The 20,072-nt window shown below is 43.0% G+C and overlaps 1 protein-coding gene across 3 annotated transcripts in view; it reads right to left on the bottom strand.

Moving 5' to 3' along the window:
* The window catches only part of XRN1 (5'-3' exoribonuclease 1), a 441,443-nt gene that overhangs the window by 16,876 nt on the left and 404,495 nt on the right, over positions 1-20,072 (bottom strand). For all 3 annotated transcript variants that reach the window (XM_053710017.1, XM_053710018.1, XM_053710019.1), the window contains one exon: positions 14,428-14,588. In XM_053710017.1, the coding sequence (XP_053565992.1) occupies positions 14,428-14,588 (161 nt within the window). The remainder of the gene's footprint in view (positions 1-14,427; positions 14,589-20,072) is intronic.

Here is a 20,072-nt window from a genome sequence, read left to right as displayed (position 1 = left end):
CCTCCATTAATAGTAACTGGAGGTGTTCCATCTTAAATCTAAAATTTACTTCTTCAAATTATGAAGATTTTTCTGCTAAAGTGTCAGAGTCTGAGATCTCACCTTCAGAAGCTACTGAAGTAGTCTCCTCATAAGACAACTGATAAAGAGTGGCTAATGCGGTTCTAGAGTCAGAAGCCTTAGTATCAGGCAAACATTTAGATTTTTTCTTGCGCTTACCCAATGAAGGGAAAGCTGATAAAGCCGCTGTTACTGCAGGGAAACCTGAGCAGCAAAATCCCAAGGTAAACACCCCCAGGTGGTTAGGAGGACACAGAAGGCAAAGTATGAGAAACAACTAAGGCTTGGGACATTTATAGAGAAAGCTGAGGCATGTCACACACAGCATAATCCTGAGAGACAGCTCAGAAAGGAGTAATTTATCTTTAAATTTTAAAGTTTTAGTTAAACAAGAGGAACAAAATTGCATTGGAAGATCAATCTGGGCCTCTAAGCATAATAAACATTTATCCATGGAAATGAACTGATTCTGTTCAGAGTCCATGCTAAGGAGTTTAAGTCCCACTATTAGAAATAAAATCAGCAAGGGAAATAAAACTTTTATCAAATTAAATAAAAAGGTAGAGAATTTAAACAAATATGTTAGAGAATAAAAAAGAAACACCTCAGATTGCCTGAGGCTCCTACCAGCCAAGAGGAACACCCCACTAGTAAAGGGAAAAAAATATATCTCCTAGAAGATATTTCTTTTCCTTTTAGACGATCCTAAAAGAAGATTACTTGGCTATATTGAGAAACTCCTAGAAGAGAATTCACATCTTAGCTCCCAGCACTGTAACTCTGACAGAAGAAGAAGATTGCTATCGGTCTCCACAGCTCAGCAAAACCGGAAGTACGGGTCACGTGAGTGGGCCCAATAAAAACTGTGCAATACTACAGAGAAAAAAGAGCGCAAAATGTAACAGTTTAAAAAACATAATTTATGCTTACCTGATAAATTCCTTTCTTCTGTTGTGTGATCAGTCCACGGGTCATCATTACTTCTGGGATATAACTCCTCCCCAACAGGAAATGCAAGAGGATTCACCCAGCAGAGCTGCATATAGCTCCTCCCCTCTACGTCACTCCCAGTCATTCGACCAAGAATCAACGAGAAAGGAGAAACCAAGGGTGAAGTGGTGACTGGAGTATAATTTAAAAAATATTTACCTGCCTTAAAAAACAGGGCGGGCCGTGGACTGATCACACAACAGAAGAAAGGAATTTATCAGGTAAGCATAAATTATGTTTTCTTCTGTTATGTGTGATCAGTCCACGGGTCATCATTACTTCTGGGATACCAATACCAAAGCAAAAGTACACGGATGACGGGAGGGATAGGCAGGCTCATTATACAGAAGGAACCACTGCCTGAAGAACCTTTCTCCCAAAAATAGCCTCCGAAGAAGCAAAAGTGTCAAATTTGTAAAATTTGGAAAAAGTATGAAGCGAAGACCAAGTTGTAGCCTTGCAAATCTGTTCAACAGAGGCCTCATTCTTAAAGGCCCAAGTGGAAGCCACAGCTCTAGTAGAATGAGCTGTAATTCTTTCAGGAGGCTGCTGTCCAGCAGTCTCATAGGCTAAACGAATTATGCTACGAAGCCAGAAGGAGAGAGAGGTAGCCGAAGCCTTATGACCTCTCCTCTGACCAGAGTACACGACAAACAGGGAAGACGTTTGTCGAAAATCCTTAGTTGCCTGCAAGTAGAACTTGAGGGCACGAACTACATCCAGATTGTGTAGAAGACGTTCCTTCTTTGAAGAAGGATTCGGGCACAGGGAAGGAACCACGATCTCTTGATTGATGTTCCTGTTAGTGACTACCTTAGGTAAGAACCCAGGTTTAGTACGCAGAACTACCTTATCTGAATGAAAAATCAAATAAGGAGAATCACAATGTAAAGCTGATAACTCAGAGACTCTCCGAGCCGAAGAAATAGCCATTAAAAATAACACTTTCCAAGATAACAACTTTATATCAATGGAATGAAGGGGTTCAAACGGAACTCCTTGTAGAACGTTAAGAACAAGGTTTAAACTCCATGGCGGAGCAACAGTTTTAAACACAGGCTTGATTCTAGCTAAAGCCTGACAAAAAGCCTGGACGTCTGGATTTTCTGACAGACGCCTGTGCAACAAGATGGACAGAGCTGAGATCTGTCCCTTTAATGAACTAGCCGATAAACCCTTTTCTAAACCTTCTTGTAGAAAGGACAATATCCTAGGAATCCTAACCTTACTCCAGGAGTAACCTTTGGATTCGCACCAGTATAGGTATTTACGCCATATCTTATGGTAAATCCTTCTGGTAACAGGCTTCCTAGCCTGTATCAGGGTATCAATAACCGACTCAGAAAAACCACGTTTTGATAAAATCAAGCGTTCAATTTCCAAGCAGTCAGCTTCAGAGAAGTTAGATTTTGATGTTTGAATGGACCCTGTATCAGAAGGTCCTGTCTTAGAGGTAGAGACCAAGGCGGACAGGATGACATGTCCACTAGATCTGCATACCAAGTCCTGCGTGGCCATGCAGGCGCTATTAGAATCACTGATGCTCTCTCCTGTTTGATTTTGGCAATCAATCGAGGAAGCAGCGGGAAGGGTGGAAACACATAAGCCATCCCGAAGTTCCAAGGTGCTGTCAAAGCATCTATCAGAACCGCTCCCGGGTCCCTGGATCTGGACCCGTAGCGAGGAAGTTTGGCGTTCTGGCGAGACGCCATGAGATCTATCTCTGGTTTGCCCCAACGTCGAAGTATTTGGGCAAAGACCTCCGGATGAAGTTCCCACTCCCCCGGATGAAAAGTCTGGCGACTCAAGAAATCCGCCTCCCAGTTCTCCACTCCCGGGATGTGGATTGCTGACAGGTGGCAAGAGTGAGACTCTGCCCAGCGAATTATCTTTGATACTTCCATCATTGCTAGGGAGCTTCTTGTCCCTCCTTGATGGTTGATGTAAGCTACAGTCGTGATGTTGTCCGACTGAAACCTGATGAACCCCCGATTTTTTAACTGGGGCCAAGCCAGAAGGGCATTGAGAACTGCTCTCAATTCCAGAATGTTTATTGGTAGGAGACTTTCCTCCTGATTCCATTGTCCCTGAGCCTTCAGAGAATTCCAGACAGCGCCCCAACCTAGTAGGCTGGCGTCTGTTGTTACAATTGTCCAGTCCGGCCTGCTGAATGGCATCCCCCTGGACAGATGTGGCCGAGAAAGCCACCATAGAAGAGAGTTTCTGGTCTCTTGATCCAGATTCAAAGTAGGGGACAAGTCTGAGTAATCCCCATTCCACTGACTCAGCATGCACAATTGCAGCGGTCTGAGATGTAGACGTGCAAAGGGTACTATGTCCATTGCTGCTACCATTAAGCCGATCACCTCCATGCATTGAGCTACTGACGGGAGTTGAATGGAATTAAGGACACGGCATGCATTTAGAAGCTTTGTTAATCTGTCTTCTGTCAGATAAATTTTCATTTCTACAGAATCTATAAGAGTCCCCAAGAATGGAACTCTTGTGAGAGGAAAGAGAGAACTCTTCTTTTCGTTCACTTTCCATCCATGCGACCTTAGAAATGCCAGAACCAACTCTGTATGAGACTTGGCAGTTTGAAAGCTTGAAGCTTGTATCAGAATGTCGTCTAGGTACGGAGCTACCGAAATTCCTCGCGGTCTTAGTACCGCCAGAAGGGCACCCAGAACCTTTGTGAAGATTCTTGGAGCCGTAGCCAATCCGAATGGAAGAGCTACAAACTGGTAATGCCTGTCTAAGAAGGCAAACCTTAGATACCGGTAATGATCTTTGTGAATCGGTATGTGAAGGTAAGCATCCTTTAAATCCACTGTGGTCATGTACTGACCCTTTTGGATCATGGGTAAGATTGTCCGAATAGTTTCCATTTTGAACGATGGAACTCTTAGGAATTTGTTTAGGATCTTTAAATCCAAGATTGGCCTGAAAGTTCCCTCTTTTTTGGGAACCACAAACAGGTTTGAGTAAAACCCTTGTCCCTGTTCCGACCGCGGAACCGGATGGATCACTCCCATTAATAACAGATCTTGTACACAGCGTAGAAACGCTTCTTTCTTTATCTGGTTTGTTGACAACCTTGACAGATGAAATCTCCCTCTTGGGGGAGAGAATTTGAAGTCTAGAAGGTATCCCTGAGATATGATCTCTAGCGCCCAGGGATCCTGAACATCTCTTGCCCAAGCCTGGGCGAAGAGAGAGAGTCTGCCCCCCACTAGATCCGGTCCCGGATCGGGGGCCCTCGATTCATGCTGTCTTAGGGGCAGCAGCAGGTTTCCTGGCCTGCTTGCCCTTGTTCCAGGACTGGTTAGGTTTCCAGCCTTGTCTGTAACGAGCAACGGCTCCTTCCTGTTTTGGTGCAGTGGAAGTTGGTGCTGCTCCTGCTTTGAAATTCCGAAAGGGACGAAAATTAGACTGTCTAGCCTTAGCTTTGGCTTTGTCTTGAGGCAGGGCGTGGCCCTTACCTCCTGTAATGTCAGCGATAATTTCTTTCAAACCGGGCCCAAATAAAGTTTGCCCTTTGAAAGGTATATTAAGTAATTTGGACTTAGAAGTTACATCAGCTGACCAGGATTTTAGCCACAGCGCCCTACGTGCCTGAATGGCGAATCCTGAGTTCTTAGCCGTAAGTTTGGTTAAATGTACTACGGCCTCCGAAATGAATGAATTAGCTAGTTTAAGGACTCTAAGCCTGTCCGTAATGTCGTCCAGCGTAGCTGAACTAAGGTTCTCTTCCAGAGACTCCATCCAAAATGCTGCCGCAGCCGTAATCGGCGCGATGCATGCAAGGGGTTGCAATATAAAACCTTGTTGAACAAACATTTTCTTAAGGTAACCCTCTAATTTTTTATCCATTGGATCTGAAAAAGCACAGCTATCCTCCACCGGGATAGTGGTACGCTTAGCTAAAGTAGAAACTGCTCCCTCCACCTTAGGGACCGTTTGCCATAAGTCCCGTGTGGTGGCGTCTATTGGAAACATCTTTCTAAATATTGGAGGGGGTGAGAACGGCACACCGGGTCTATCCCACTCCTTAGTAACAATTTCAGTTAGTCTCTTAGGTATAGGAAAAACGTCAGTACTCGCCGGTACCGCAAAGTATTTATCCAACCTACACAATTTCTCTGGTATTGCAACAGTGTTACAATCATTAAGAGCCGCTAAAACCTCCCCTAGTAATACACGGAGGTTCTCTAATTTAAATTTAAAATTTGAAATATCTGAATCCAATCTGTTTGGATCAGAACCGTCACCCACAGAATGAAGCTCTCCGTCCTCATGCTCTGCAAGCTGTGACGCAGTATCAGACATGGCTCTAGTATTATCAGCGCACTCTGTTCTCACCCCAGAGTGATCACGCTTGCCCCTTAGTTCTGGTAATTTAGCCAAAACTTCAGACATAACAGTAGCCATATCTTGTAATGTTATCTGTAATGGCCGCCCAGATGTACTAGGCGTCACAATATCACGCACCTCCCGGGCGGGAGATGCAGGTACTGACACGTGAGGCGAGTTAGTCGGCATAACTCTCCCCTCGCTGTTTGGTGAAATTTGTTCAATTTGTACAGATTGGCTTTTATTTAAAGTAGCATCAATACAGTTAGTACATAAATTTCTATTGGGCTCCACCTTGGCATTGGAACAAATGACACAGGTATCTTCCTCTGAATCAGACATGTTTAACACACTAGCAAATAAACTTGCAACTTGGTTACAATCTTATTTAATAAAAACGTACTGTGCCTCAAAGAAGCACTAAACGATTAAATGACAGTTGAAATAATGAACTGAAAAACTGTTATAGCATCAATCCTTGAAAACACAACTTTTAGCAAAGGTTTGTTCCCATTAGTAAAGTAACAATAATTAAATTGAAAACGTAAAAATAAGAGAGCAACGTTTTTAATCACAGTCAATATATAAGTCTCACAGCTCTGCTGAGAGAATCTACCTCCCTTCAAAGAAGTTTGAAGACCCCTGAGTTCTGTTAGAGATGAACCGGATCATGCAGGAAATACAAGAGTAACTGACTGGAAATTTTTGATGCGTAGCAAAGAGCGCCAAAAACGGCCCCTCCCCCTCACACACAGCAGTGAGAGAGAAACGAAACTGTCACAATTAAAACAAGCAACTGCCAAGTGGAAAAATAATGCCCAAACATTTATTCACTCAGTACCTCAGAAAATGCAAACGATTCTACATTCCAGCAAAAACGTTTAACATAATAAATACCTATTAAAAGGTTTAATGTACTTTTTACAGAGTAATTCCAGTGAAGTACCATCCCCAGAATACTGAAGTGTAGAGTATACATACATGTCATTATAACGGTATGGCAGGATTTTCTCATCAATTCCATTCAGAAAATAAAAACTGCTACATACCTCAATGCAGATTCATCTGCCCGCTGTCCCCTGATCTGAAGCTTTTACCTCCCTCAGATGGCCGAGAAACAGCAATATGATCTTAACTACTCCGGTTAAAATCATAGTAAAAAAACTCTGGTAGATTCTTCTTCAAACTCTGCCAGAGAGGCAATAACACGCTCCGGTGCTATTGTAAAATAACAAACTTTTGATTGAAGTTATAAAAACTAAGTATAATCACCATAGTCCTCTCACACATCCTATCTAGTCGTTGGGTGCAAGAGAATGACTGGGAGTGACGTAGAGGGGAGGAGCTATATGCAGCTCTGCTGGGTGAATCCTCTTGCATTTCCTGTTGGGGAGGAGTTATATCCCAGAAGTAATGATGACCCGTGGACTGATCACACATAACAGAAGAAAAAGTCTACCCCGTTTCATGTCTGTAATGATCCAGAGCCTGACAGGCTGAGAAATAAAAACTCCCATCATATAATAAAAATAAATTAGGTTATAAATAAGCTGTAATTATAGCCTCTTTCCCTTAGCCTGTCATACTGATATGTGCCATACTGTGAAAATAAAAAATTGTGTCCCCAATATAAATCCTTCACTATTAGGATTATTAAGTCCCAGAAAAGCTCTGTAAAAATAAGCTTAACCACTTAAGTGCTGCAGCCCTCCTGTACCTAGAAAGGCAAAGGCACTTACCTTAGATCCTATTGCATTCAAGATGCTGATCCTCAAGGTGTGGCAGGCACTACGCTCCCTGCCATGGACCTGTAGGAAAAAGAAAGAACAGAGTAACCAACTCTGGATTTCCACAAAGGGGTAGCAAAATGTTAAAAGTAAAGCAAAGACTTCCTCGCCACCTTTTAACTGCTAAAAGCCACCACTACTCTTACTCAAGAGATTGACATGGACACAGCTAGACCCCAATCCTTGCTTGCAGGGAAAAGTACCGATAAAAGGATTAAATCTTCAGATACCAACTTCGCACAACCTCCATTGACAGAGGCAAACAGAATGACTGGGGGTTATGGGTAAGGCAGTTACACTTAACAGGTTTGCTGAGGTGCTCTTTGCCTCCTCCTACTGGCCAGGAGTTGAATATCCCACTAGTAATTGTAATGACATTGTGGACTCTCCATGTCATAGGAAAGAAACTGGTAATCATTCAAACAGGTGTTGTATGATTATGAGAACTCCATGGATGATAGGTGTATTTCCTTATGAGCTTTAGTAAAGGGCAAGTGTATCCATGGTGTGTGCATAGTAATCTGGGGCGTAGTATGCTCTGAAATTGTTTCCAGTATCAGATGAGCTAAACACATCATAATCATATTTTACAGTACTCATTACGCTGAGGTCAAACATCTTGTAATAAATGGAACATTACAGATGTATGTGAAAAACATAATTTATGCTTACCTGATAAATTTATTTCTCTTGTAGTGAATCCAGTCCACGGATCATCCATTACTTATGGGATATTAACTCCTCCCCAACAGGAAGTGCAAGAGGATTCACCCAGCAGAGCGGCTATATAGCTCCTCCCCTAACTGCCATTACCAGTCATTCGACCGAAAACATGCAGAGAAAGGAAAACCATAGGGTACAGTGGTGACTGTAGTTTAATGGAAAAATTACCTGCCTTAAAGTGACAGGGCGGGCTGTGGACTGGATACACTACAAGAGAAATAAATTTATCAGGTAAGCATAAATTATGTTTTCTCTTGTTAAGTGTATCCAGTCCACGGATCATCCATTACTTATGGGATACCAATACCAAAGCTAAAGTACACGGATGACGGGAGGGACAGGCAGGCTCTTTATACGGAAGGAACCACTGCCTGAAGAACCTTTCTCCCAAAAACAGCCTCCGAAGAAGCAAAAGTGTCAAATTTGTAAAATTTGGAAAAAGTATGAAGAAAAGACCAAGTTGCAGCCTTGCAAATCTGTTCAACAGAAGCCTCATTCTTAAAGGCCCAAGTGGAAGCCACAGCTCTAGTAGAATGTGCTGTAATTCTTTCAGGAGGCTGCTGTCCAGCAGTCTCATAGGCTAACCGTATTATGCTACAAAGCCAAAAGGAGAGAGAGGTAGCCGAAGCTTTTTGACCTCTCCTCTGACCAGAATAAACGACAAACAGGGAAGACGTTTGTCGAAAATCCTTAGTTGCCTGTAGATAAAATTTCAGGGCACGGACTACATCTAGATTGTGTAGCAGACGTTCCTTTTTCGAAGAAGGATTAGGACACAAAGATGTAACCACAATCTCTTGATTGATATTCCTGTTAGTGACCACCTTAGGTAGGAACCCAGGTTTAGTACGCAGAACTACCTTGTCTGAATGAAAAATCAGATAAGGAGAATCACAATGTAAGGCAGATAACTCAGAGACTCTTCGAGCCGAGGAAATCGCCATTAAAAACAGAACTTTCCAAGATAACAACTTGATATCAATGGAATGAAGGGGTTCAAACGGAACCCCCTGTAAAACATTAAGAACTAAGTTCAAACTCCATGGTGGAGCAACAGTTTTAAACACAGGCTTGATCCTAGCTAAAGCCTGACAAAAAGCTTGAACGTCCGGAACTTCTGACAGACGTTTGTGTAAAAGAATGGACAGAGCTGAAATCTGTCCCTTTAAGGAACTAGCGGATAAACCCTTTTCTAAACCTTCTTGTAGAAAAGACAATATCCTCGGAATCCTAACCTTACTCCATGAGTAACTCTTGGATTTGCACCAATATAAGTATTTGCGCCATATCTTATGGTAAATCTTTCTGGTAACAGGCTTCCTAGCCTGTATTAAGGTATCAATAACTGACTCAGAAAAACCACGTTTTGATAAAATCAAGCGTTCAATTTCCAAGCAGTCAGCTTCAGAGGTAGCGACCAAGGTGGACAGGATGACATGTCCACTAGATCTGCATACCAAGTCCTGCGTGGCCATGCAGGCGCTATTAGAATCACTGATGCTCTCTCCTGTTTGATTCTGGCAATCAATCGAGGAAGCATCGGGAAGGGTGGAAACACATAAGCCATCCCGAAGGTCCAAGGTGCTGTCAAAGCATCTATCAGAACCGCTCCCGGATCCCTGGATCTGGACCCGTAACGAGGAAGCTTGGTGTTCTGTCGAGACGCCATGAGATCTATCCCTGGTTTGCCCCAACGTCGAAGTATTTGGGCAAAGACCTCCGGATGAAGTTCCCACTCCCCCGGATGAAAAGTCTGACGACTTAAGAAATCCGCCTCCCAGTTCTCCACTCCCGGGATGTGGATTGCTGACAGGTGGCAAGAGTGAGACTCTGCCCAGCGAATTATCTTTGATACTTCCATCATTGCTAGGGAGCTTCTTGTCCCTCCCTGATGGTTGATGTAAGCTACAGTCGTGATGTTGTCCGACTGAAACCTGATGAACCCCCGAGTTGTTAACTGGGGCCAAGCCAGAAGGGCATTGAGAACTGCTCTCAATTCCAGAATGTTTATTGGTAGGAGACTCTCCTCCTGATTCCATTGTCCCTGAGCCTTCAGAGAATTCCAGACAGGCTGGCGTCTGTTGTTACAATTGTCCAGTCCGGCCTGCTGAATGGCATCCCCCTGGACAGATGTGGCCGAGAAAGCCACCATAGAAGAGAATTTCTGGTCTCTTGATCCAGATTCAGAGTAGGGGACAAGTCTGAGTAATCCCCATTCCACTGACTTAGCATGCACAATTGCAGCGGTCTGAGATGTAGACGTGCAAAGGGTACTATGTCCATTGCTGCTACCATTAAGCCGATCACCTCCATGCATTGAGCTACTGACGGGTGTTGAATGGAATGAAGGACACGGCATGCATTTTGAAGCTTTGTCAACCTGTCTTCTGTCAGGTAAATCTTCATTTCTACAGAATCTATAAGAGTCCCCAAGAAGGGAACTCTTGTGAGTGGAAAGAGAGAACTCTTCTTTTCGTTCACCTTCCATCCATGCGACCTTAGAAATGCCAGTACTAACTCTGTATGAGACTTGGCAGTTTGAAAGCTTGAAGCTTGTATCAGAATGTCGTCTAGGTACGGAGCTACCGCAATTCCTCGCGGTCTTAGTACCGCCAGAAGAGCACCCAGAACCTTTGTGAAGATTCTCGGAGCCGTAGCCAATCCGAATGGAAGAGCTACAAACTGGTAATGCCTGTCTAGAAAGGCAAACCTTAGATACCGGTAATGATCTTTGTGAATCGGTATGTGAAGGTAAGCATCCTTTAAATCCACTGTGGTCATGTACTGACCCTTTTGGATCATGGGTAAAATTGTCCGAATAGTTTCCATTTTGAACGATGGAACTCTTAGGAATTTGTTTAGGATCTTTAAATCCAAGATTGGCCTGAAAGTTCCCTCTTTTTTGGGAACCACAAACAGATTTGAGTAAAACCCTTGTCCTTGTTCCGACCGCGGAACCGGATGGATCACTCCCATTAATAAAAGATCTTGTACGCAGCGTAGAAACGCCTCTTTCTTTATTTGGTTTGTTGACAACCTTGACAGATGAAATCTCCCTCTTGGGGGAGAGAATTTGAAGTCTAGAAGGTATCCCTGAGATATGATCTCTAACGCCCAGGGATCCTGGACATCTCTTGCCCAAGCCTGGGCGAAGAGAGAAAGTCTGCCCCCCACTAGATCCGTTCCCGGATCGGGGGCCCTCGATTCATGCTGTCTTAGGGGCAGCAGCAGGTTTCCTGGCCTGCTTGCCCTTGTTCCAGGACTGGTTAGGTCTCCAGCCTTGTCTGTAGCGAGCAACAGCTCCTTCCTGTTTTGGTGCAGAGGAAGTTGATGCTGCTCCTGCTTTGAAATTACGAAAGGAACGAAAATTAGACTGTCTAGCCTTAGGTTTGGCTCTGTCTTGAGGCAGGGCATGGCCTTTACCTCCTGTAATGTCAGCGATAATTTCTTTCAACCCGGGCCCGAATAAGGTCTGCCCTTTGAAAGGTATATTAAGCAATTTAGATTTAGAAGTAACGTCAGCTGACCAGGATTTTAGCCACAGTGCTCTGCGTGCCTGAATGGCGAATCCGGAATTCTTAGCCGTAAGTTTAGTTAAATGTACTACGGCATCTGAAATAAATGAGTTAGCTAACTTAAGAGCTTTAAGCTTGTGTGTAATCTCATCTAATGGAGCTGATTCAAGTGTCTCTTCCAGAGACTCAAACCAAAATGCTGCTGCAGCCGTGACAGGCGCAATGCATGCAAGAGGTTGCAATATAAAACCTTGTTGAACAAACATTTTCTTAAGGTAACCCTCTAACTTTTTATCCATTGGATCTGAAAAGGCACAGCTATCCTCCACCGGGATAGTGGTACGCTTAGCTAAAGTAGAAACTGCTCCCTCCACCTTAGGGACCGTTTGCCATAAGTCCTGTGTGGTGGCGTCTATTGGAAACATCTTTCTAAATATCGGAGGGGGTGAGAACGGCACACTGGGTCTATCCCACTCCTTAGTAACAATTTCAGTAAGTCTCTTAGGTATAGGAAAAACGTCAGTACTCGCCAGTACCGCAAAATATTTATCCAACCTACACATTTTCTCTGGTATTGCAACTGTGTTACAATCATTCAGAGCCGCTAACACCTCCCCTAGTAATACACGGAGGTTTTCCAGCTTAAATTTAAAATTTGAAATATCTGAATCCAGTTTGTTTGGATCAGAACCGTCACCCGCAGAATGAAGCTCTCCGTCCTCATGTTCTGCAAATTGTGATGCAGTGTCTGACATGGCCCTAATATTATCAGCGCACTCTGTTCTCACCCCAGAGTGATCAGGCTTACCTCTTAGTTCTGGTAATTTAGCCAAAACTTCAGTCATAACAGTAGCCATATCCTGTAATGTGATTTGTAATGGCCGCCCAGATGTACTCGGCGCTACAATATCACGCACCTCCCGAGCGGGAGATGCAGGTACTGACACGTGAGGCGAGTTAGTCGGCATAACTCTCCCCTCGTTGTTTGGTGAAATATGTTCAATTTGTACAGATTGACTTTTATTTAAAGTAGCATCAATACAGTTAGTACATAAATTTCTATTGGGCTCCACTTTGGCTTTAGCACATATAGCACAGATATCTTCCTCTGAATCAGACATGTTTAACACACTAGCAAATAAACTAGCAACTTGGAAATACTTTTCAAGTAATTTACTATAATATGAAAACGTACTGTGCCTATAAGAAGCACAGAAAAAGTTATGACAGTTGAAAATTAATAAACTGAAAAGTTATAGCATCAAATCTTTGTAAAAAACACAATTTTAGCAAAGGATTGCTCCCATTAGCAAAGCATAACTAACCCTGATAGCAGAAAAAAAAAAAAAAAATACAGAAATAAACGTTTTTTTATCACAGTCAACTACAATCTCACAGCTCTGCTGTGAGTGATTACCTCCCTCAAAACAAGTTTTGAAGACCCCTGAGTTCTGTAGAGATGAACCGGATCATGCAGGGAAGACAATAAACTTCTGACTGAATTTTTTGATGCGTAGCAAAAGCACCAAAAAAGGCCCCTCACACATAACAGTGAGAGAGATCAGTAAACTGTCATAAATTAAATAAAACGACTGCCAAGTGGAAAAAAATAGTGCCCAAAACATTTTTTCACCCAGTACCTCAGAAAATTAAACGATTTTACATGCCAGCAAAAAACGTTTAACATTAATAAATTGAGTGTTATTAAAAAGCCTGTTGCTAGTCCCTGCAAATTAGGCTAAAGTTTTATGCATACAGTATAATTCCAGTGAAGTGCCATTCCCCAGAATACTGAAGTGTAAAATATACATACATGACAGCCTGATACCAGTTGCTGCTACTGCATTTAAGGCTGAGTTTACATTATATCGGTATGGCAGCATTTTCTCATCAATTCCATTGTCAGAAAATAATAAGCTGCTACATACCTCTTTGCAGATTAATCTGCCCGCTGTCCCCTGATCTGAAGTTTACCTCTCCTCAGATGGCCGAGAAACAGCAATATGATCTTAACTACTCCGGCTAAAATCATAGAAAAACTCAGGTAGATTCTTCTTCAAATTCTACCAGAGGACTGGATACACTTAAGAGAAATTTGGGCACCCCAAATCAAAGAATATATTGATTTTCTACATGAAGTTAACACAAACTCTGCAGTAAGCAAACATATTTTTTCATATTTTATATGCACCTTTACTGATTATTTACTCATTTTAACCGAATGGAAAAAACCCCATAAATTTGGCATAAGTAATCATATTTAAACAGTACATAGAAAGAGAAGTGCTCAATGAAGAAGAACAATGGCTCATTGACTTGTTCTTAGGCGGGTGGCCAATAGGGCTTTTCACAGAAAAAAACTTTCCTTAAAGGGACACTGTACCCAAATTTTTTCTTTTGAAATTCAGAAAGAGCATGCAATTTTAAGCAACTTTCTAATTTACTCCTATTATCAATTTTTCTTCGTTCTCTTGCTATCATTATTTGAAAAAGAAGGCATCTAAGCTTTTTTTTGGTTTCAGTACACTGGACAGCACTTTTTTTATTGGTGGATGAATTTATCCACCAATCAGCAAGGACAACCCAGGTTGTTCACCAAAAATGGGCTGGCATCTAAACTTAAATTCTTGAATTTCAAAAAAAGATACCAAGAGAATGAAGAAAATTTGATAATAGGAGTAAATTAGAAAGTTGCTTAAAATTTCATGCTTAATCTGAATCAAAAAAAGAAAAATTTTGGGTACAGTGTCCCTTTAAGTATATAAGTCTGATCATGTCTAAAAATGACAGTCAAGCTGGACAGGACTATGTATAGAAGGGGCGGTGCTTATAGGCTACCTTTATGCAGGTAACCAGGGAAGTGGGCAGTTATGTCTACATCCCTTTGCAGAGTTCTCACTGGTAAGTATTACCAGGGAGAGCCAATATATAAGGGTTAATGTCCTTTTAAGAATAAACCTAGTCTAAAATTCACTGATTACATGTTTGCAAATATTTACCTGAAGTGGTATGAACTGGCTGTGACTGGCAGCAGGCAAATGTCCAGCAAGTGGAGAGTTTCCAGGATAAGAACCTTGGTAATATGGATTATTATGAAGTGGCACTGTGGGCCTCCATGGTACGGTGCCAAAAACATGAGGCGAAGCATGGATCATATTCGCTGCACAAGAATATATATAAAAAATAATTATTATTACATCTTGGGTATTTTTTATGACTTCAATATAACAAACACAAAACAAATGGTGTTAAAGAAAACCAAGTTGTGATGTTATAGTTACAATGTTAATTATGAGTTTTCAGTTAGATACGAAAAATACAATATTTACACAATAAATGAATTACATTAAAACAGTGGAATGACTGTTTACTTTGGGAAATAAGTTGTTCAGACATTTAAAGAAACTTGCTGAAGCTAAAGGATTTTAGGCTCCTTACTTCCTCTGTAAGTGCTCAACTACCTCTAAGCTTCGGTTTACTTAATAACCAAGCTGGAACAGGTGCTATAATCCACACAATCTTCATCATCACGTCATATGAGTAAGTGAAGATTTTTTGCATCAGTCTCCACACATAAATCAATTAAAAACACATGTAAAGCATGTAAAAGTCAATGCAGAAACCATAGTTATGTTGGCTTCTCTAAAGTTTGAACAGGAATATACAGAAGTAGAATTGTTAACATGGAACCACACAGGCTATACATAACCCTTCACAATAATAATAATAAGAGAAAATAAAAAATATATATTTATTTTTTTCTCCACAGAAATTTTTGCCAGCCAGTTTAATACTTGTGATATTAAAACTGTTCTGCTATATAAAGTACAAATTAATTGTATAATTTAACAAATTTGTTTCATGATACTTTGAGCAATAACGATTAAAACATTTTAATATTAGTTAATTTTAGCTTAATAAAGAGAACACTGTATATTATAAATATATTATTATATATCAAAGAAAAACATAAATTATGCTTACCTGATAATTTTATTTCCATCGTGGGGAGGAGAGTCCACGGCTTCATTCATTACTTGTGGGAATTAAGAACTTGGCCACCAGGAGGAGGCAAAGACACCCCAGCCAAAGGCTTAAATACCTCCCCCACTTCCCTCATCCCCCAGTCATTCTGCCGAGGGAACAAGGAACAGTAGGAGAAATATCAGAGTATAATGGTGCCAGAAGAACAAAAACTAAATTTAGATCCGCCCACCGGAGCCACGGACGGGAAATAAAATTATCAGGTAAGCATAATTTATGTTTTCAATCTAAAGGAGAGGAGAGTCCACGGCTTCATTCATTACTTGTGGGAATACCCAAGCTCTAGAGGACAATGAATGAAAAACAGGAGGACAAAAGAATGCAGACCCTAATCTGAGGGCACCACAGCCTGTAAAACCTTTCTCCCGAAAAGTCAAAGCAAAAACGTCAAATTTGTAAAATTTCGTAAAGGTATGTAAGAACCAGGTAGCCACCTTACAAATCTGCTCCATAGAGGCCTCATTCTTGAAGGACCAAGACGAAGCCACAGCTCTAGTCGAATGAGCCGTGATCCTCTGATGAGGCTTATGTCCCGCTGTCTCATAGCCAAAACGAATCATGCTCCTCAACCAAAAGGACAAAGAAGTTGAAGAGGCTTTCTACCCCTTGCGCTTTCCTGCATACACCACAAAAAGAGATGCAGATTGTCTGAAATCCTTTGTAGCCTGTAGATAAAACTTCAAGGCTCGAACCACGTTCAAATTATGAAGTGACCTCTCCTTAGAGAAGAGGGGTTAAGACAAAAAGAAGGAACTACTATTTCCTGATTGATATTACGGTTAGACACAACCTTGGGAAGAAATCCCAAATCAGTGTGAAGAACAGCCTTATCAGCGTGAAAAACCATGTAAGGAGGCTTAAATTGCAAGCCGATGCAATAGCCAACAGAAAGAGAACCTTCCAGGAAAGAATTTTAATGTCAATAGAGTGCATAGGTTCCAACTGAACCCTCTGCAACACCCTCAGAACCAAGTTCAAGCTCTAAGGAGGAGCGGAATGTCTAAAAACAGGCCTGATTCTAGACAGGGCCTGAACAAAAGACTGAATATCCGGAAGCTCAGCAAGCCTCTTGTGTAACAAAACAGATAATGCCGAAATCTGTTCCTTCAAGGTAATGGCGGCAAGCCCCTTCTCCAGTCCATCCTGGAGAAAGGACAGAACCCTGGATACCTTCACCTTGTGCCAAGTATATCCATGCTTCTCACACCAGGACAAGTAGGTCTTCCACACCTTATGATAGATGCGATGAGTGACCGGCTTCCTGGCCTGAACGAGAGTATCAATCACTCTCTCAGAAAATCCTCTCCTGGCCAAGACTAAGCGTTCAATCTCCATGCAGTCAGCCTCATAGAATCTAGATTTTGATGTTGAAAGGGATCCTGTATCAACAGATCCTTGCGACAGGGTAACCTCCATAGTGGAGAAGATGACATCCCCACCAGATCCGCAAACCACGTCCTCCACGGCCACAATGGAGAAATCAGAATAGCTGAAGCTTGCTCCTGCTTGATGCAGGCCACTATACAAGGTAGAAGTGGCAACGGTGGAAAAATGTAAACTAGGCTAAACCCCCAAGGCACAGCTAAGGCATCTATCAACTCTGCCTGGGGATCCCTGGACCGCAACCCATATCCGAGTAGCTTGCAATTGAGATCTATCACTGGCGTCCCCCATCTGTGACAAATCTCTGCAAACACCTCGGGATGGAGAGACCATTCCCCTGGATGGAAGGATTGCCTGCTGAGAAAATCCGCTTCCAAGTTGTCCAAACCCGGAATGTGGATTACTGAGAGCGAACAGCTGTGGGACTCTGCCCATTCCAATATCCGAGAAACTTTCCTCATCGCTAGGGAGCTTCTCGTCCCCTCCTGATGGTTTATGTAAGCCACCAAGGTTATGTTGTCTGTGTGGAACCTGATGAAGCTGAATGACCCCAGAGGAGGCCACACCCATTGTAGATTTCTCGAAGTTCCAGAATATTGATCGGGAGGAGAGACCACTTTCCCTGAGCCATCCTGGCACCCCAAACAGCTCCCCATCCTGCCAGACTCCCGTCCGTGGTCACAATCTCCCAGAACGTCTCAGGAAGGATGTCCCTTGGGACAGTTGTTCCAGACAGATCCACCAAGAGAGGGAGTCCCTCGTCCGATCGTCCAGAGAAATCTGTTGGGATAGGTCTGTATGATCGCTGTTCCACTGTCTCAAAATGCACAACTGAAGAGGTCTTAGATGGAACCTGGTGAATGGAATGACATTGATGCTGGACAGCATGAGCCCGATCACCTCCATACTCTCAGCCACAGAGGGAATGGAGGAGGACTGAAGGGCAAGACAGGTGGAAGCAATCTTCCTGCATCACTGATATGTGAGAAATATCCTCATGGATATAGAATCTATGATCGTTCCCAGGAACTCCACCCTATTGCTGGGAATGCGGGAGCTCTTTCTTGAGTTTATCTTCCAACCGTGAGATTGGAGCAAAAGAAGAAGGGCCCTCAAGTGATCCTCTGCGAGACTTAATGACGGTGCCTGGACTAGGATGTCATCCAGATAGGGCGCCACAGTAATGCCTCTGTATCTGGCTACTGCAAGTAGCGCCCCCAGAACCTTTGTGAAGACTATCGGGGGCCGTCGCCAGACCGAAGGGAAGGGCCACAAACTGGAAATGTTGGACCAGAAATGCAAATCTCAGGAACCTGAAATGATCCCTGTGGATTGGCACATGAAGGTAGGCATCCTTCAAGTCTATTGTCGTCATGAACTGCCCCTCTTGAACTAGGGGCAGAATGGATCTGATCGTTTCCATTATGAACGATGGGACAGCTAGAAACTTGTTTATACATTTCAGGTCTAGAATCAGGCGGACACGAAAAGGTTTAAATAGTACCCTTAACCCCTTTCTGCTGGTGGTATCGGTACAATAACTCAGAGAGAACCCTCACACATTCTAGAAAGGAGTCTCTTTTCTGGTCTGGAAGACAGATTTGACAGGAGGAATCTGCCCCTGGGCGAATGAGATCGGAACCCTATCCTGTATCCCTGGGCGATGACCTCCAGAACCCAAGGGTCCTGAACATCCTGCAACCAGGCCTCTGAGAAGAGAGATAATCTGCCCCCTACTTGGTCTAGTGACCGGTCAGGGGCCGCCCCTTCATGACGACTTTGTGTCGGCTGGCTTCTTGTTCTGCTTGGACTTATTCCAAGACTGAGCTGGCTTCCAAGTGCCCTTGGACTGATCCGCTTTCGCGGCAGGCTGCTGGCGTTGGGCCTCGTCCGCACGAAAGGGATGAAAACTAGATCCCTTAGGCTTAACATTCTTATCCTGCGGTAGGAAAGCACCCTTGCCTCCCGTAACCATGGATATGATCGAGTCCAATCCTGGACCGAACAGGATCTTTCCCTGAAAGGAAAGCGATAGCAGTCTAGACTTAGAGGTCATGTCCGCAGACCACGACTTTAGCCACAGAGCCCTGCGCACTAGTACGGAAAAACCTGATACCTTAGCATTCAGAATTTGCATATTGGCATCACAAATAAAAGAATTAGCGACCCTCAAGGCCTTAATTCTCTCCTGTATCTCGTTGAGGGGAGTCTCCCTCTTGACCATGTCTGACAGAAATTCCCACCAATATGTCGCAGCCCCGGCTTCCGAGGCAACCGCCGCTGCCGGCTTAAAACAAACCCTGTGTGTTGAAACATTTTTCTTCACATGTTTTCTAACTTTTTATCCACGGGCTCCTTAAACAACAAACTATTCTCAAGAGGAATCGTTGTCCGCTTTGCGAGCGTAGAGATAGCACCATCCACCTTAGGGACAGTCAACCATAGCTCGAGCTGAGAGTCTGGGAAAGGGAACAGCTTCTTAAAGGAAGAAGAAGGGGAAAGGAAGAACCTAATCTCTCCTATTCATTCTTAATAATGTTAGCCATCTTAACAGGAACCGGGAAGGTCTGAGGCACCACCCTGTCCTCATATACTTTATCAAGCTTAGGAATCGAAGGTTCCTCCGGAAGTTTTGGTTCCGGAACCTCAAGAGTAGAAAGCACTTGCTTCAGCAAAAAGCGCACATTTTCCATGCTAAACCTAAAGTCAGGCTCCTCCGCAAGTCAGATATGCCTGAGGAAACGGCGCAGAGGACGACGAGAAACGCGTAGCAATATAGTAACTTTTCATATTACATATTGTATACTTTTTAATCTATTTTTATTTAAAACATCAACTTTTATCATCAAGCACTTTTTTACCTACCATCTTTGATTACCGGAGGCTCTTTGGCATCGCACATTGAGGATATCGGTGTTAATGTGTACTGGGCCACTTTAATAGTCCAGTAGGCGGTTTTTGCACCATTGGGTGCTTTTACAAATGTGAGTACCCTGGGACACTTGGGGCAACACCGGGATCATTAAAGCACCATTGATCTGCCCTAGGAGTCGCCCGTTATATTTCGTATTCTCCTCCGCAATCGGAGTTTTAGATGACAGACTCCGACCCAGAAGGAACATCCTCCGAAGAGTCGGAGTTGTCCTCGTCAGCGGATAATCTTTTCGAAATATCCATTGGATTATATGACCCCTGGGTCGGATCGCTATATTTTACC

The sequence above is a fragment of the Bombina bombina genome, chromosome 4, assembly GCF_027579735.1.
Source record: "Bombina bombina isolate aBomBom1 chromosome 4, aBomBom1.pri, whole genome shotgun sequence".
NCBI classification, from domain to species: domain Eukaryota; kingdom Metazoa; phylum Chordata; class Amphibia; order Anura; family Bombinatoridae; genus Bombina; species Bombina bombina.
Note: the sequence above shows the minus strand (reverse complement) of the source record. Positions and strands in the feature narration are given on the sequence as shown.